The sequence below is a fragment of the Muntiacus reevesi genome, chromosome 2, assembly GCF_963930625.1.
Source record: "Muntiacus reevesi chromosome 2, mMunRee1.1, whole genome shotgun sequence".
NCBI lineage: Eukaryota > Metazoa > Chordata > Mammalia > Artiodactyla > Cervidae > Muntiacus > Muntiacus reevesi.
The window spans coordinates 9,619,352-9,637,802 of NC_089250.1; the positions used below are offsets into that span (position 1 = coordinate 9,619,352).

General features: G+C 44.3%; 1 protein-coding gene across 6 annotated transcripts in view; it reads right to left on the reverse strand.

Moving 5' to 3' along the window:
• KIF16B (kinesin family member 16B) overlaps window positions 1-18,451 on the reverse strand; it is a 283,334-nt gene that overhangs the window by 200,955 nt on the left and 63,928 nt on the right. For all 6 annotated transcript variants that reach the window (XM_065920888.1, XM_065920885.1, XM_065920886.1 and 3 more), the window contains exons 10-12: window positions 17,828-18,003; window positions 12,930-12,995; window positions 8,887-8,946 (exon numbers count right to left, since the gene is read on the reverse strand). In XM_065920888.1, coding sequence (XP_065776960.1) covers window positions 8,887-8,946; window positions 12,930-12,995; window positions 17,828-18,003 — 302 coding nt within the window. The remainder of the gene's footprint in view (window positions 1-8,886; window positions 8,947-12,929; window positions 12,996-17,827; window positions 18,004-18,451) is intronic.

Here is an 18,451-nt window from a genome sequence, read left to right on the forward strand (position 1 = left end):
ACATAAAACACTGCATAATAAAATGCCTTATAAGTAATGCCCCATTGTAGCTGCATAAAACTATACTTTTTTATAGTTTGCAAATACACCATTTCTGGCTTTTCTGGCCAATGAAAAGAGATATATTATTGTGAAGCCAGTTTTACATATAAAAGGATGGATTTGGAGAAAATAAAACAAGAAAAAAATGGTCAACTATATGTGAAATCTGGGGGAAAAAAAAAACCTGAGCTCACAGATTGGTGGCTTGGTGGCTGCCAGTGGAGGCTCAGATAGTAAACAATCTGCCTCCAGTGCAGGAGACCTGGGTTCAAACCCTGGGTTGGGAAGATCCCTTGGATGAGGACATGGCAACCCACTCCAGTATTCTTGCCTGGAGAATTTCATGGACACAGGAGCCTGGTGGGCTACAGTCCATGGGGTTGCAGAGTCAAACATGACTGAGCGACTTTCACTCTTTTTTTACACAGGGTGGTAATGTGAAGTGGAATAAATAAACGTGGTCAAAAGGTACAGACTTTCAGCTATAAGATGAATGAGTCCTGGGGATGCAATGTACAGTTAATAAAACTTTTTGCATGTTTGAAAGTTGCTAAGAGAGCAGATCTTAAAGGTTCTCATTACATGAAAACAAAAAAAGTAATTATGCTGAAGAATGTTAACTATATTTACTGTGGTGATCACTTCGCAAAATACACAAATATTGAACTGTTATGTTGTACACTTGAAATTAATACAATGTTAGATGTCAATAATACCGCAAGAAGGAAAAAAAAAAGGAAAAACTGGCTAACATTATTGTTAACGCTTACGACCCTGACTATGTGTTGGACTCACCTTATAGACAGGTACCATGACTGTCTGCATCTTACAGAGAGACTCTGAGACATGGAAAGGCCAAAGGGACCAAGGCCAGCATGTGCAGAGACACAGGCATCAGGCCAGGCGGGAGGAGCACCACCTCCTCGCTCCAGGGCCTCCCCGCCTCCCCACTCCTCTGCAAACCCACAACTCTGAGGACTCCTCCAAGGTGAGTTAAGTGTGTTTCTGGGTGACATGAACAATAAACTGACTGTACCGTGAAATGGTCACTGTTTAAGCTTTCCTGCCAACAAAACCAAGTTCCTACCGTGTAGCACCTCCAGAGAGTTCAGATGCACATAAACCATTACTTCCATATGACCAAGGCAATCTTTTCCTCCCTGACTGCAGCTATAAATAGGCAGTAAGAGCCCGTCAGCATACATGCCTCACTGCAAAACATCAGAAGGAAAATCCCCTATGTATTCAAAATAATTTATCAGCTGGTTCCAAAGTTTAACAGGGCACATTTGACTTATTTCTGAGCCTTCTGTTCCGAGAAACGTTACTCAAAAGTAAGAACCAACATACACTTGCAATACCTTTATTTATGAGCAGCTCCTACAAGATGAAAACTGCCGCAGAAAATAAGGCAGCCTTGGCATTATTGACAGCATCAGAGCTGGTCTTGGGAACAGCTCGCTGAGCCTCTGACTGCCACATTCTCAGTCAGCCTCCAATGCTAAGGCACCAAGAGTCATCTCCCCTATTAATTATCAAATCCCAGTTTCAGAGCACAATGAACTTTATTACTTCACCTTTTATATTAAAAAACAAGTGCAACAGCAGAACTTTAGCAAGGGGAGAACACAAGAGTCTGATGGAAATTAACAACCAGAGTAGTCGACAAACTGACAACCACATACCATGAATATATAAAGGGCAGTAACGTCTTTTTCCTCTTGCGTCAGACTGAGAACCAGCCGGCAGGGAAGTCTGTGTGAATGCACTACAGAAAGACAAAGGGCTTTGCACCAGGGGTACCGACAGTTAACTTCTGTCCAGACACAGACTCATTCACATTAGTCTGCACGCTGAAGCAGGGAGACAAATAATTTCTCTCACAAAGTTGGAAACAGTACGTGTGCCTGTCTAAGGTCAGAATTTTGAACCATCAAATCCCCAGATGGTTGCTAATAAGGAGGCTGATGCATGGCTGAAAGAGTTGTCTCCTCTTTCATCCGAAAGCTGAGCAAAATCAATGCCTGTAAACAGAATTCTATCCTAGAGCTACCCCACGTTCAATTCTTATACCAAGAAGAGGTCAAGTTTAACTGATACAAATGGAGACACCGGCCACAGAAGATGTCACCTCTCCAACTGGTTTGTCTGTAGGTTATCTAGAAACCAGAATATCCAGGGCCCTGCGCAGCAGGAATTCAGAGGTCCGTGACCTGCCTGGCGTCAAGCCTGCCGATCATCAGCCCCAGGTATCCGCGCTCCCACCAAATCCATTACCCTCCCAAACACACGTCTCCTCCGTGAAATGGAAAACCACAGACAGCAGGAAAAAATTCTTTGATAGATTTCTGTAATCTTCTAGAGACAAAAGTTCAGCTGATGGATTCTATCATAAAATGGAAATAAGTTGGTTTAAAGTATGCCTCTCCATGAAATTCGAACTCAGAAAATCTAAAGCCAGTCAAGGATTCCAATTTCATTTTACTCTATTTCTTATTAGTCAAAACATTCTGAAAGAACCAGAAAAAACAAAAAAAATTTCTCCGTCAATGTGTGTCCCACTCCTGCCACAGGCTTGCAGTCCCCTGCCTCTTCTGCGGCCCAGAGACGGAATCTCAGGACACTGGCACAACTTAAGCTGGCATCATGTGCGTTGGGATCGCATCATCATGTAGATTCAAATATGCACCACCCTCCAATTCAATTCAACATTATCTATAGTAAGAAAAAACTCCAAACAATGCCTGATGAAAGAAAAAAAGAAAGAAACACTTTAATTCAACAAATCGCTCACTTTTCAAGGGCAAGCCTCTGCAGGGACAGCCTCTGCCTGTGAGCGAACTGCGTCCCCCACCCACCCCGTACCAAACCAGTCCGACTGCCCTTGCGGGGCCGTGAAAACACAGAAGCCGGTCACACACTAGAATAACTCAAGGATATGGCTGCAGTAAGGAAGAGACCCTGTTTGTTGAGAACTGGGAAGAATAACCCCTGCTGGGGGAGTCGACAGAACACGCTGTCCAGGCTGTGAGCATCCGCACTGCAGCCCGGTCCCAGACAGACCTGCACAGACAGAGCCGCGGGCCCTTCTGCCAGGCCAGCCGCCCGCGCGGCCCGCGCTGGCTGCGACTTACTCTGGAGCCCAGGGCTCAACAGGTTATTTGGAAGTCAGATAAAAAAACTACGTCTGAAAGTTTCGTTTTAATCATTTAGAAGACACTAGAAGAGAGAAATGAAAATGCATCCAGAGCAGACAGACCAAAAAAGGTGCATACTGGGTGGGGTTGGGGGGAGAGGGGGTGCGGGTGAGGGGTCAATGGATGGAAGGATTCCGTGTGACTTGAAAAAATTCATCAGCGGTAAGACGTACAAAGCCAGGCCAGAAGGGACACAGGCAGGATATTAAGTAGTCACTTTATAAACCATCCCAAATACACAGCAGCCAATGCCACGTGGAAGCCACGGAAAGCGGGCAGACACGAAGGCCCTGGAACGCACCGACCCCAGGCCTGGTAGAAGCCAATTCCTCACAACATTAAGTTCCAAGAGCCAACAGTTACAGCAGCTGGAGACAAATTCGGTCAGAATGAAAAACACACTGGGGCAGCCAAGGACTCTGAGCAGCTGGCAGTGCCCTGCATCAGACAGAAATGCCAGGTGTCCACAGCCCGGGGGCTTTAAGACAGGGAGCTGGTTACCCTGCGGATGGGAGAGCCGGCAGCCGGTGGAGCCGGTGAGGCCACCCACAGGCTGACGAGGCCAGGAAACCAGCAGCGCCCCGGGAGGAGGGGCAGGTGAGGAGGAGACCCTGGAAGTCAGGGCTGTATTGCCAGGCGGTACCGCGCCAGGGATTCTTCAAGGAAATGGCATGAGAGAGCTCTGGTTCCTCCCTCCAACCCCTCACAGCAAATCCCACCCGGCACAGGGCAGCCCACTTGGTAGCTCCCCACAATACAGGCCAGAGCAGGAGAAGGGAAAACCCGGACTGAGGGCAAGAGAGTCCAGGATGGCCCCATCTTCCCTTCCCTGCTTTTCAGGTCCAATACACAGACCTGGATGGGACAGACCCATCAGCCGGGCATCTTATTAATACACAGGCTCCGACTTTGGAGCCTGCACTTCCAACCAGCGCGCGGACAATACTGATGCTGCTGGCTCAGGAACCACACACGGAGCAGCAAAACCTAACTGACCCCAGGGACGAACCAGACCGTAGTCAACAGGATCGTGGCCACATTCCTTCCAAGGATGAAGAACACAGTCGTACATGAGCCTTTCAAATGGTAATGAGGAAAACAGGATGGAATGCACAGGCAGGAGCTCCAGCCAACGACTGCTGCCTGCATACCACCGCGTGTTACCTTCCCCGCCAGCGCACCAGGTGTGTGTGGGTCGTGGTTGTTACGAGCTGAAATGTGCCTCCCCGAAGTTCAAATGCTGAACCCCTAAGCCCCAGTAACTCAGGATGTGGTTGATTTCGGAGATATAGCCTTTAACGAGATAATTATGTTATAAAAGAAGCCATGAGGCTAAGCCCTAGTCCAATCTGACCAATGTCTCTATAAGAAAAGGAGATTAGGCCGCAGAGGGTGCCCAGGGCCGCAGGCACACAGAGAGGGCAGGCAGTGCTCATAAGCCAAGGAGAGGGGGAGGCTTCAGGACAAGCCAACTCCAGCGAGACCTTGATTTTGGTCTTCTAGCCTCCAGGACTGCAAGCAAATAAATGTCTGCTGCTTAGGCCTCAAGTCTGTGATGTTCTGTTATGATAGTCCCAGCAAACTAATATAAAGATTTTGTTTTAGTTCCTTGATACTACTACCAGTAACTTTTCACTATATGCCTGCTCTGTGAGAAACAGTTGAGTTTCTAGGAGCTGGTACACAGAATGATCAAGACACAGTCCGAGCCCAGGTCCTGCTCCTGCTAGAGGGAGAAAAAAACGAGGATCACCAAACTCCAATGATGATGAATGCTGGGAACAAGGCAGAACCAAAGCCTTTACAAACGCCAGAGGAAAACAAAATCATTCCACCTGAAAAGTGGGAGAGAAGAGGGATCGGAAAGAGCTTCATGGTGGGTTCTGATGGGCATGGGAAGGGGAGGACCTGAGATGACAGAGCAGCACAGGCACAGGCCGGGAGACCCCCAGAACCCAACACCCAGTGTGGACAGGGACCCACGAGGCATCTGGCCAGGTGGGTGCAGGGCGGTGGGAGACCAGGAGCTAAAGGCAGATGGAACTAATGGAACTGGGAAGGAGCTCAGCACCTCTGGGGACCAGCAAGGGAGTCTAGACTTTAATTTCTAGAAATAAAGATTAATGAAAATGAGGAAGGTACATTAACAGGCAAAAGAATGGATAAACAGTGTGAACTGTAGAGGATAATAAAGGCTGCATTACTGCCCACCTAAGAAATGTCTCTTCAAGGTCAACACACTTTACACTGTCATCAGCTACTTGCATCATAATCCCAAGCACTTTATCACCTCTTGCCTCATGACCTTAGATACAAGGAAGAGGTTGCCATCCACCCTGACTTACAAGCTAAGGATAAATGACACAACCCACGAGTGACTCAGGAAGAGAACTGAAGCCTGAGATGCAGCTGGAAGGTCCAAGCCCCAGGATCGTGCAATTATCACCATGGCGTCACCAGCCCAGCTGCAAACACCCAGCATCTCATCAGAGCACCTTTCACCCCCTCTTCACCCCACTCAACACGCCTGACTCTTCACTCATCCACAGCAAGGAAAGCACCAGACCAGATCACAAAGAAGGGGGCAAAGTCACTCCTTGGTTTCTGAGCATCTGAGAGCTCGGGAAAGAAAAGGCCACGAGGCTGGCTCCTAGTGTGCCAAGAGGCACTGAAGCATCCCGCATCACCCTTCAGTCCCCCAGACTTCACCCTCAGTCTCCCCTCCAAAGGTCTCTCCTTGGATGTTCAGGATTCAGGGCTTGGAAGGGACAATACTGACAAGTTGGCAGAGTCAATGACCAGCGCTATGGTGAAGATGATCCTGGGAAACTACTGCCTCACTGGGCTCATCTCTAGGAACAAGCAAATGCAGTGAAAAAACAAGGTCCCAGAATTGAAGATTTGGATTTTAACAGGGGCACACGTCGATTAAACCACTGATCTCAAAGCAAGATTACACCTTTATACCCTTGCCACGGCCCCGTGGGTGAAATACACTTCTCCCTCCTTGACTTTCTGTTCAGACTTGCTTCCATCATGATATGAGCAGACACTTGAAATGTGCTTGCAAGACCAAGTGTGCCTGCTTCTACATCGGCCATGACCACGGATCATGCCTAGGACAACCAGCCAGTCCCAGAGAGTGACAGACAGGCCTGGAACCCACCGGCAGCCTGGATCCAAGCCCAGCCAGACCAGCCAAGCAGTCAATATGCACAGGCACGAGGGACAATGCACGCTGTTTTAAGCCACTGGACTGGAGTGGGTTCTCTGTAGCATGACTGGAACAAGAACTGATGAACAGTCGGGCAGCAAAAATACCAGGAAGAATCACAAACTGAACAGACACGAATTCATCGCAAAGCAATCTCTTTCCCCATCAGTTTCCAAAGAATGTTTTCAAAAGCATCTAAGGAGCCCTTTTCTTCACCTCAGCCCTCAGGCACTGTCTTCCAATAAGAGGTGAAGACAGCTCTTAAAACACCAAACATGAGCAGAAAGCAACTACGGGTTTAAAACACAGACACCAGCAGAGAGATCTAAAAAGGGCTTGCCGGGTCAAAAGAAGGGAAAAATCTGAAACATCATGAGCCCTTCTCATAACTTTCAACACTGAGCACATAACACCTCGCTAGTCTTCTCATCTTAAAAGTTAATAAAAAATAAAAATAGTAAGATTTATGAAAAACAGAGTTGGAACTGGAAGAGGATGTATTTAGCTTCAGGGTCCACAATAACATTCAGAAAAAAAAGCATTAGGTAAGGTTCAAGGGTTCACCATGGTGACTCTCAGTGTGGAAAGCTCTGCAGAGCTATTATAAAACCCCCAGCACAGTGACGAGGAGAGACCCCGAAAAAAGGGTGGGCTGGCATCTTCGCATTCACTGCTGCGCTGCCTCCTATGCTATAAGGCACAATATATAACAATGGCTTTGCAAATAGCGAATGACTTGATTTCTCTTTTCCTTACATGCAGCGAACTTTAGTCCTCTCTCTCAGGCAAATTTGCTGAGGAAAGTATACATCGTGCCATGAACGGTCCAACGATAGGGCTTCTTAACACTGGGGCTGCGACCCCAACACCTCCAAGTGGGCGCGACAGAGACGATGATGAACAGTCTCATCTCTGCCTGTGCTTACTCCCACCCAGCTCTTCAGAAATGCAACTAAAGTATTTGCTCCGTTTTCCTGCACGAAAACCTCTCGACAAAACAAACGCTGAGAAAGTACCTTAAAATAACATGACGCTATCATCATCATCGAGAGGAAAGAAAAGAAAGTCTGGATGCAGAAGCCTCACTCACTGCATCCCTTTTCACAGCTGGAAAGAATGTCTCTGGGACCACCACGACCCATGGCCACTGAGGACTGCAGCTCAACTCCGCTTGTGAGAAATAAGCGTTGTATCCCCCAGAGCAGGCCAGGCTGCCTACGTGGTACAAGGAAGCTTTACAAAAGATGACGCTGACCCCACTCTCAGAGCGAGTAACTCAGTGGCTATTCCAGGCCTTCAAAAGTCCCCCCTTCAACCCTGTGCGAAGGTCACCTCCTCACATGAAGGCCATCCAAGTCAGGGTTCTGCAAAGACACACAGCTAAACCTCATCATCCTACCAATATTCAAGGGAGGCATCAGTCCTCTGGGCAAGTTTTACCTCCACAGATCTTAAAAAAACCCAGGATTCAGTAATCATCTCTGAATCGCCTTCTCTCATGTGTAAGGACAGACAGATGCTATCAAAGTGTGAAATTCCAGGCTGAACCTCAAACCTGACGTGGCTGATCCTCCACAGATGACACAAGTTTCCTACCAACTCAGCAAAAAAAATGGGACCACAAAGAAACGTGTATTTTGAAGCATAAAGTATGAAACATGGAAGCTATTACTGACATCTTTTCACCATGAATCTTGCCAAAAATGCAGCCCATCATTGCCTAGCCTTTAAGACACACAGGAGAAAAAAATTCCAGAAGGAAATTACTAGTTGAGAAACTTCTTAAGTCTAGCATGCTACACACATACTCTGCAGTATTGCCAAGGGAAGTGTTTTGGGGGTTTTTTTGTAATTCATTTTTTTTAACTGGAAGATAACTACTTTACACTATTGTGACGGTTTTTCCCATGCATCACCATCAACATGAACCAGCCACAGGCATCCACATGTCCCCTCCCTCCTGAACCCCGTTCCTACCTCCCTTTCCACCCCATGCCTCCAGGCTGTCACAGAGCACCAGCTCTGGGGGTCTTGCATCACACATCAAACTCCCACTGGCTATCCATCTTACATTTTTCTAAACATATTGCTTTTATATTGGGTTTAACAAAAGGCAGAAAGACAAAGTGGAAGCTCTTGAATATTAAATGGAATTTAACATCTGTTGAGCCAAAAATGGAAAAAACTCCACACGTGAGAGTGAATGCCTTAAGTATGAGCATCATCTCTAAACACACAGCTTTAATGACTAATAGTTCCCTTTTTTGTTTCTTTAAAATGAAACCAGAGTCCCAACCTCCCAAAAGTCACTACCCAGTTTCACTGACCTTACCTTAAGTGAAGCATACAACTGCCATATTTGATGGAGAAAGAAAAGAGTTTATCTACTTAAACAAGCACAGTAAGATTATGACACCTTTTTACAGTCCTTACTTTCAAAATATTTTGGGTTTCGTTCCACTTATTTGTCCATTCCTTGGTCAATTCTTGAACCTAAAAGAAAAAAACATACATATGTCATTGCTCTATAAAAAAAATTACTGTGATTTTCTTTTAGAAAGCTTTCAAACTTTTATAGATTATAAAAGAACGTACTATAGTTTTTTAAATTAGATAGCAATGCCTCAAAGTACCAGCACCAAATATAAATCAAACAAGCTGATCTCACCCTACAACCTACATTACTGCAAAGGAAAGAATAGAAAAAAATTTGTCAAGTTGCGTAGAGCTTTACAGCAGTCTTTTTCAAGGTGTACTTAAATAAAAGCTGCTTCCTTCGATATTAACCAAAATTAGTTCAAAGATGCCACCATCCCATTACATGGGTTAATTTTTCCTGATTATACTTTAGGTCCTAAGAAATGGTGATTTACTTTACTTTCTAATTAGATGTGATGATTAAATCACCTTGGAAACCGTTTTCTTTTAGGAGATAATCTGCTTTTGTAGCTAATTAATAGGGTTTATAAATCTCATTTTATCTTTTTTTTTTTAAGGTGGCTCTTTAATTGACTCTGAGTAAAGGTAAAAATATCTTTTTGATAATAATCAGCTTCTTTCCAGTCTGCAGTAACTTAAGGGAGAAAATATCCCCCACTGTCGAACACAGCACAGTTGGAAATAGCTTCTCAGTTAATGAAAATACTCTGCTAGTTCCACACGACTTTTTAAATGACCTGAGTGAGTGATTCATTAAGAAGTAAAGTGATACCTGATTGAGAGGTAGAAAAAAAGAATGGAAAATTCTGTCAAAAGCAACATACTTCGGATTAAGAGAGTGACCTCCGCGGGGCTGGGGGGCGCGCGGGGCGCACACCCTCCCGAAGCCCCTTCGCTTCTGTCCTTCAGAGTTCCTGCCACCTCCCCACCCAGCAGCAGACGCCACCCCAGGCCACCTGACTGGTCTCCCTGCCAGTAAGTTACCCTGTTCAACCAGGTCAAAGTGGAAGCACAGAATACACTGGATTACGTGCTCAATGCTAAGAGGAAGATACTTTTTCCACAGGCCATTAAGTATCATAAACGGACGTGAGTCAGAAACCTTCAAGAAAGGCTGTGTTCATTACTGACAAAAAAGGAGGGACTGGAGTGGTAGTTTAACCGAGAGCAAAACCAAAACACCTCTCACTCACCTTGTTCATTCAATGGCTAGACATTTTACTCCTCAATTTACCACAACACCCTGGAGAAGGAAATGGCAACCCACCCCAGCATTCTTGCCTGGAGGATCCCATGGACAGAGGAGCCTGGTGGACTGCTTGCTGTCCTTGGGGTCGCTAAGTTGGACATGGCTGAGCGACTGAACACGTACCGCAAATAACTACAGGAGTTCTAAGGTAGCATTTTTTAAAAAATAAAATATCTTCCTTAAAATGAGACAAATAAACTTATTTACGAAACAGAAATAGACTTAGAGAAGGAGAATGAACTTAGGATTACCAGCGGGGGCGAGAGAGGAGGGTGGACAGTCAGGGAACTTGGGAAGGACATGTGCACGCTGCTGGGTTTAAAATGGATAACCAGAGGACCTACTGCACAACACAGGGGACTCTGCTCGATGCTATGAGGCAGCCCGGATGGGTGGGGGTTTGGGGGAGGATGGATGCATGTACACGCACGGCCGAGCCCCTTTGCTGTTCCCCTGAAAGGACCACAACATTGTTTGTTAATCAGCTATACCCCAATATAAAATAAAAGGTTTTAAAAACACATCTTCTTTAACTGGGCTTCCCTGGTAGCTCAGCTGGTAAAGAATATGCCTGCAATGCAAGAGACCCCAGTTCAATTCCTGGGTTGGGAAGATCCCCTGGAGAAGGGATAGGCTACCCACTCCAGTATTCTTGGGCTTCCTGGGTGGCTCAGACTGTAAAGAATCTGCCTGCAGTGTGGGAGACCTGGGTTTGATCCCTGGGTTGGGAAGATCCCCTGGAGGAGGGCATGGCAACCCACTCCAGTATTCTTGCCTAGAGAATCCCCACGGACAGAGGAGCACACACACATCTTCTTTAACTAGTTATTAATGTCAAATCTATCATCCTCTTAGTAAGAGAAGAAATAGGACTGAGCCTCTCTAGTTTCTTTTTTTGCTCACTGGTACTTGTCAAGCAAGGCTGTCCTGCCCGTCCCCCTGGGCCAGCCACACACACAGGCTTTCCTTTCATCACTCAAGTGACGCCAGCCCCACGGGTCACAGGGCTTTTTGTGATGGAAAAGCTTTCAGAGAGGGAATATTCCTACACCTTCTCTCCCTACAGACGTAGAAGAGACTGGGATGATGAATTTACTAATTTATAATAATCAGCTAACAGGTTCTCATTGGCAATTTATCTGAGAAACACCAAGTATTTAACAAAGTATGCATTGGGATTTCACCAACAGGTAAGTTCTCCCTGAAGAAACGTAAGCCAATTAATCCTCTTCCAATTCAATCAAATAATTCCAGCTTTCGAAGTACTGTAAGTATGCCTTGGGTTTCTTTTACCACTGAATTTAAACCAAATAATCTTCATTTTTAAAATTCAGGAAAAAAATGCAAAGTCTGATAGGACCTCTCACAATGTGACCGGGTGATAAAATTTAGAGCCAAGTGGATGGCAAACAATTTTAAGAGGTCAGCAAAAGAAGAGATGAAAATTTAGAAAATGCTATTAACAAGAGTCAAGTCTGTCCCCACATGTATCACGATTCAAATTAAAATGTTTAAAAAAAAATTAAACTGTTTATTGGTTTCTATTAACTTGCTAGGTATTCCTGAAAACTATCATTAAGAAATAATTTAAGACTATATCCAGACATATCAAGGGTTTCCCTGGTGGCTCAGATGGTAAAGACTCTGCCTGCTATGCAGGAGACCTGGGTTCAATCCCTAGGTCAGGAAAATGCCCTGAGGAAAGAATGGTCAGGAAGACGCCCTGAAGAAAGAATGGCCCTGAAGAAAGCATCCTTGCCTGGAGAATTTCATGGACAGAGGAGCCAGCGGGTTAAGATAGTCCATAGGATAACAAAGAGTTGGATACGACTGAGCGATGAACACATACAATCCAGACACATCAAAGTCCTCAAAATTAAAATCTGAAGTACCAAAATATGAAATGTCAAGAGAAAAATAGGGATTAAGAAACTAATGTTTTCACTAATGCTATTACCAGCAAATTAATCAGCATAATTATCCAGGAAGTGTCAACAAGTTCCTAACTACACTGTGATTTTTATGTCTTCAATATTGTGTATTCTTGAAAGAGCTTTACCAACAGAATCCTACTTTCTTTCTCAACCTGCTTTAACCATTTGACACAGTGAACAAAATCCACTCTGAAAACGTTATTAATACCTGCTTCTCTTTTCACAGAAGGTCTTTTTCTTTTAAAAAGAAAAAAAAAAAGATAGTATAGAAGCAGGTCATCCATGAAACTAGTTTTCAGAAAGCACATAATACTGGCTTCAGCCCAGGACACTCTCTTCCAACCTCAAATCCCACTTTGCTTAAGAGCAGCTAAGCACCTTCCCAAAGTATTCGGTGATTCCCTAAGTGCTGCAATTCCCACTAATAAGTAAAAGGATGACCAAAACACCCCACGGTAAGGCTGTGGGACCAGCATGTGAACACAGCCTCCCTCTCCTGAAGGTCCACCAGCCTCACCGCCTAGTGCAATGGCCCAGTCTCAGCTGCATTCAACCCTTGACTACCAGACAAACCCATCTATTAAGTCACAGAGGACACAGGAGATACACCGGAAGTCAACGAGTGTGGGTCTTTAAAGCTCGGGCCGGAGTGTTAACTGTCATGAAGAGAGAAACTGAGTCTCAGACAGCAAGTCATAGGCTGGCCAAAAAGTTTGTTTGGGTTTTCCTGTAACATCTTGTGGAAAAACCTGAACAAACTTACTGGCCAACCCAATACTAAAAAAGAATCCACTTAAAATAATGAAACTCACGATTAAAAAAAAAAGACAAAAACAAGTTAAGGTGTCACTTACTCTGGCTTCGTTCTGCTGAAGTTTCTCCTCCATACTTAAGGCTGTGGGGGAGTCCAAGAGGGCAATCTGCAATCAAACCACAAAAAGCAGCGGCAATGAGTGTACACCGATAATTCAGAGGAAGGGTCTGCCCTGACACTGTAAATCATCAAAAACTGCCACATAAACTATTAGAGGTGAAAAGTATTTATTTTCCCACACCTCCTCGAAAGTGTTAGTCACCACAAAATCTTTAATCCGCGGGGTACATGCCTCATAATATTCAAAAAACCACAGCATCCTGGTAAAACTATATTTGCAACACAAATCAGCAAAGACAAGGAAAAAGACAAACACGTAACAGGCTGACATTTTATCAAAATCAAACACAGCCTAAATCCCTGGATCCTGAAGGACTCATCCGTTTTCAATGTGCACAAAGTACAGGTTTAAAAAGCAGGGTTATTTAACCAGCGGTTTCTGAGATTTATCCACACTGACACATGCAAATGACCCTCCTTTATCACCACTGCTGGATCACACCCTGTTACAGTAAGGCTGGGCCACAGTCTGTGTGTCCATTTCCTTTTCTGTGTTGCAAAGATGAGTGTGAGAGTGATAAACCCCCAAATCGGTTCACCCTGGGGGGACGAGGCAAGGCAGGGACAGGAGAGGGAGACCCAGCCAGGCAGAGCACATGCGGGCTTTGACTGCATTCATAACTCACAACCCGAGAGGCAGGAAGGCAGGGTCCCGGACAACGCTACCTGAAAGGAAAACGGAAGGGGGTCTCCCTCCCTCTCCCCCTCTCCAGGCCATGGGCAACCTGTCTCACCCATTCTGCTACATAACTGTGCATTTACTCTGGTCATATGCAAGTGCGTTTGTGTTGTTTTTCAAACATAAACAGCATGAACGCTATTCTGAATATTGCCTTTTTCATCTCACAGTCTATGTTGGGAAAAATTCAGTACAAATAAATCTATTTTATTCTTTGTAACAACTCTAGTTCCACTGTACAGCACTCCATTGTGCGGTTATTCTACAATTTATGTCCACAGTTTCCTCTTAAAGGACTAGTAGTTTTTCCTCATCTTCTGCTTTACCAGTGATGTTACAGTGCCTATCTTATACCAACTGCCTACAGTATCCATAGCAGTATCAACAGAATAAATTTCCAGAAGGGAATGTGTTAATCATCTACATGCAAGACTTTTTTCATTGTCTCTCCTCCACAGAGGCTATCACATTTCCTTGACTACCTGGTCTGCTTTTGCCCATCTTCACAAACACGCTATCACCTAGCTTTACTCTGTGACCCTCCCAGAGATGCTGTCTACCTTGAAAGTTTACATGTAATGACACTTTCATTATCCAGCTATTATTCAAAGTTTACCTGCGACTTCAGCTACACAAATGAGAAATCCTTTCTCTTTCCATCTTCTCTAACTCATATACTTCTTTGCTTCCTGGACTGCTCCTGCCTATTTCTATGTTGTTAATTTTCCTGCTATCTTCAGACACATTTAAGAGAGAAAAATTAATGGATATTTTCTCTCTGACAAACTCAAAGCAGAAGTCTGAAAAGATGCTTTAAATATAACAAAAGAGAACATGTGAAAAGAGAAGATATGCTTGACTTCATTAATCATTGGAGACACGGAAATTACAATCATTCTTTGATACCACGATGCCCAATCAGAATGGTCTATGATGAAAAAATAGTAATACCAGCTATTGGCAAGGACCTGATGCAACTAGAACTGGCACATTCATATATTAATGGTGGGATATAAGTTGGTATAAAAACCTTTAAAAATTATTTGGCAGCTATCTACTAAAACCAAACATTATGTACCCCTTCTGACACAAATTCCACTCTTAGGTATAAACTTAACAGAAATGAAGCTGGATGTTCACAAAAAGACACACAGAAGACAGTCCACAGCAGCAACAACAGCAGCAAAGAGAAAGTCTCCAAAGCCCATCAAGCAGAACCGGTGAGCGGGCACACACTCACATGATGGAACACAGCACAGCGATGATCACACGTGGACCTGAAACCACACGTCCCACTGTGGATGAATCTCACAAGGCCTCAGATGCAAGCTGCCCACATCATCCGGTGCACAGCACACTCCCGCCAGCCCCGTGAGGCCCCTCAGCCTGTCCTCTGTTCTCACTTTCACTTTTCCCCTTGTCCGTCACTCCTGCTGCCTGCACTCCGCCACCTCCCCAGCCTGTACCACAGGCCAGCACCCTTGCGTGTCTGGAACTTTATGAAATGGGTTTTGTAGGTCTACGTTTTGAAATTCTATAAATTTAATCTTATATAAAAGCGAGAACAGGAGTATCTACTACATGATTACATCTATATAAAGAACAAAAAGAGGCAAAACTAAAAACTAACCCTGCCTAAAGTCAGGATAGAAGTTATCCTTAAGGGGAAGGGCAGGTGGGTCTAGGAGAGGAATGTGAAGAGAGTTTCTAGGGCACTGGGGAATATTTTGTTTCTTGATAGAATGCAGGTCAGATGGGTGAATACAGCGTGTGAAAACTTACAGACACATACACTCAGAATGGGTGTCATTCTTCAATGGAGAGTTCACATGGATGTGTATATACCACTGCCTATTTATCTGTCTATAAATCTATGCAACAGGAAAAGCAGATGCGCGTCAGAATCTTTTGCTGTATGTGACTGTGCTTTTGAAACTCATACACATGGCATTTTGCGTTGGCAAATTATTAAACAAAAAATTATTAAAAGCAGGAGCTTTTATCTGGCTGTACTTCAACAACCCAGAAATGGAGCTCTGACTTGAGCAGCATTTTCAATGAACCACAGCAGCATCTGGAACAGGATACTGTGGGAAAACAAGAATGTCACCAAAAAATTTATGCAGAGATTTTTCTAATGAGCGCTTAAGAACCCCTGCTTATTTTATTGAGCATCACAAATTTAATTAATTTTGGATAAGCTTGTATTGTCTCACAACAATTTATAGCTTCACGGTACAATAAATTATTTTAAATTGGACTCGTTTTTATTGTAATGTATTGTTTATCAGAGTTTATCGTCACTGTATCCTAAAACACACAACAATCTTTTCCATCCTCACCCCCAAAACTATAGTAACTAAAATAACTTTTTAATGACTGTAGTGGTCTTTGGCCATGAAGGAGAAAGAGAACCGAACATCACAAAGTATAAGGCAACTGGCATATACGACACGTCTGAGACATTCCTCAGACAGAATCTGCAAACGTTTGAATTAAGTTTTTCTGCTGGTGTGATAAGGCTCCTTTCAAGGACTTCCTCAGTTTAATGTTTAACAGGCTGATCTTTCTTTTCCTTCATTCTCATGACTTAGTAAATGTTAAGTACAAAAATTTTCCAAGTCCTTCCCTTCACACACAGTAGTCTGTGTGACCCTATCAAACCACCTTTATATGTTTACCTCAGACAAATATTTTTAAAACATTGAGAAAAGATCCCAGTAACAGAGTACATAAGTGAAAATGACAGCTGTGGCTGGCGTCACCAGTGATTCAGCCTGCTAACACCACGAGCTGCTGGACCCGCCGTGCTGACGGCTTCCACGCACACACAGGGAAGTTCCCCGTCAGAAAGCACCGCTGGGACCCCCCTGGTGGTCCCGGGCTTAAGACTCTGAGCTGCCAACGCAGGGTGCGAGGGTTCGATCCCTGGTCAAGGTACTAATCCCAAACACGGAGCAGGACAGCCAAAAGATTAAAAAAAAAGAAAGAGTACAATTATGTGGAGCTGTTTTTAGGTGCAGAGATCAGCTCCCAGCCCACTCCAGGCCCCTAGTTTAGAGAACAGCAACTCTTGGGGCTTTCAGGATGCAGGAAACTCTGTGAGGCTCTTGGCCTGTTGAGTCTCATGAGTCAAACCGCTCACAGGATGTCACGGGCTTCAAGGGCCCCATGCTCCTGGAGGGAAAGCTGCTCTAAAGACAGCTCTGTGCATTTAAAGAAAAGCTGGGTTCTTTGTTTTTTTTTAATAATACACTTCAGACATCCATTCAGGGGTTAGGAAAATGGGAAGAAATGTTGGGGGGTGTTTTTCTTGGCCATATCATGTGGGATATAGGACCTTAATTCCCCAACCAGGGACCAAACCCATGCCCCCTGCTTTGGAAGCATAGTCTCAGTTAGTCAACCACCAGGGAGTCCCTCTTTATTTCTAACCCCACTTTAACTCGAGTGTTTTAAAAAGTGATCCTGACTTTCTCTCATGACAGTGTCTAAACCAACCAGTATGGATCACACTGTGATCACAGAAGTAGCTTGGCACACGCACCATGCAGAAGACTACAGTGAAAAGGACAAGGCTCCTTCACAAAAACCCCGGAGGATCCTGAAGGGAGGCTGTTTCCACCATCATGTGGGGGCCCAGGCACATCACCTCCGCCAGGCCACAGGGATGTCTCGGGACCCCGCATCACTGTAACCACTGCTGTAAGGGGAAGTACCAAACAGAGACTCAGAAAGGGGCTCAGAGGAGCCTCTCCTTCTGTTAAAATACATCTTCAAGTCATAAAATGCTTCGGTAGAATTTTAAACATTGCTCCAAGCACCTCGATTTCCTTTCACTAATGGAGATTTTACTGCTAATCCTACTGCATGCTAAATTTCCATCCATAATTGGTAACTATTAGGTAGTTAATCATCTCGGGTTTAGTGGATAAAATCTTAAGCACAGAGCATATAATGAATTCGAAGGCCAACAGGACGGTGATGTTAAGGAGAGACTGGGCTAACTCACTCAAAGCTTTACTTAGCACTTATTTACTCAAATCAATATGACTCCCGAGATGAGTGTCTCATTAAGATCTAGAAATAGATGCCATTACTCAAAGAAAATTACCCGTAAGTCTCAGAAAAGAGCCAACCTGATTCCCCTGGGCAAGCAGCGTCTTCAGCCTGGCTATTTCGGCTCGCAGTTCACGGATGAGCTTGACGTTGGCGTCCTCATTAATGGTAGGCTTGTTGATGATGTTTTTGGCTCTATTTGCATAGCGAAGAGTACTTAGGGTTTCTCCGTAATTGACATCAGCAGGTGAAATGGCTGTGAAGAATGAATTCAAAAAATAATTTATCCAGCACTCTGTTTCATTTAACACAAAGTTGGTTTGTAATTTAAAAGTCAGATTAACCCCAGGTCGCTGGATAGACTAAATATTCATTACTGCAGTCATGAATATTACAAATTATCTGGGACTCATAGGAAAAGTGCTCACTATGCCAAATTAAATGCCATTTCACTCTTCTTCAGTTGAGAATCAGCCATCTAACCAAATCTAAAACAAGACTGGAAACACTCCATTGCAACTTAGGGACTTTCCTCTGTTGAACATATAAGTAGAGGATTTCAAGACTATTTATACTTCTCAAGATAAAGCAGAAATTTAAATCCTTTTAAAAGAGTTCTGGCAAAACCTACCACCTATGAAAACCCAGAGTGTGATAACTTCTGTAGAGTCTGTAGATCAGCTAATGCTCTTCCTCCCAAAGCT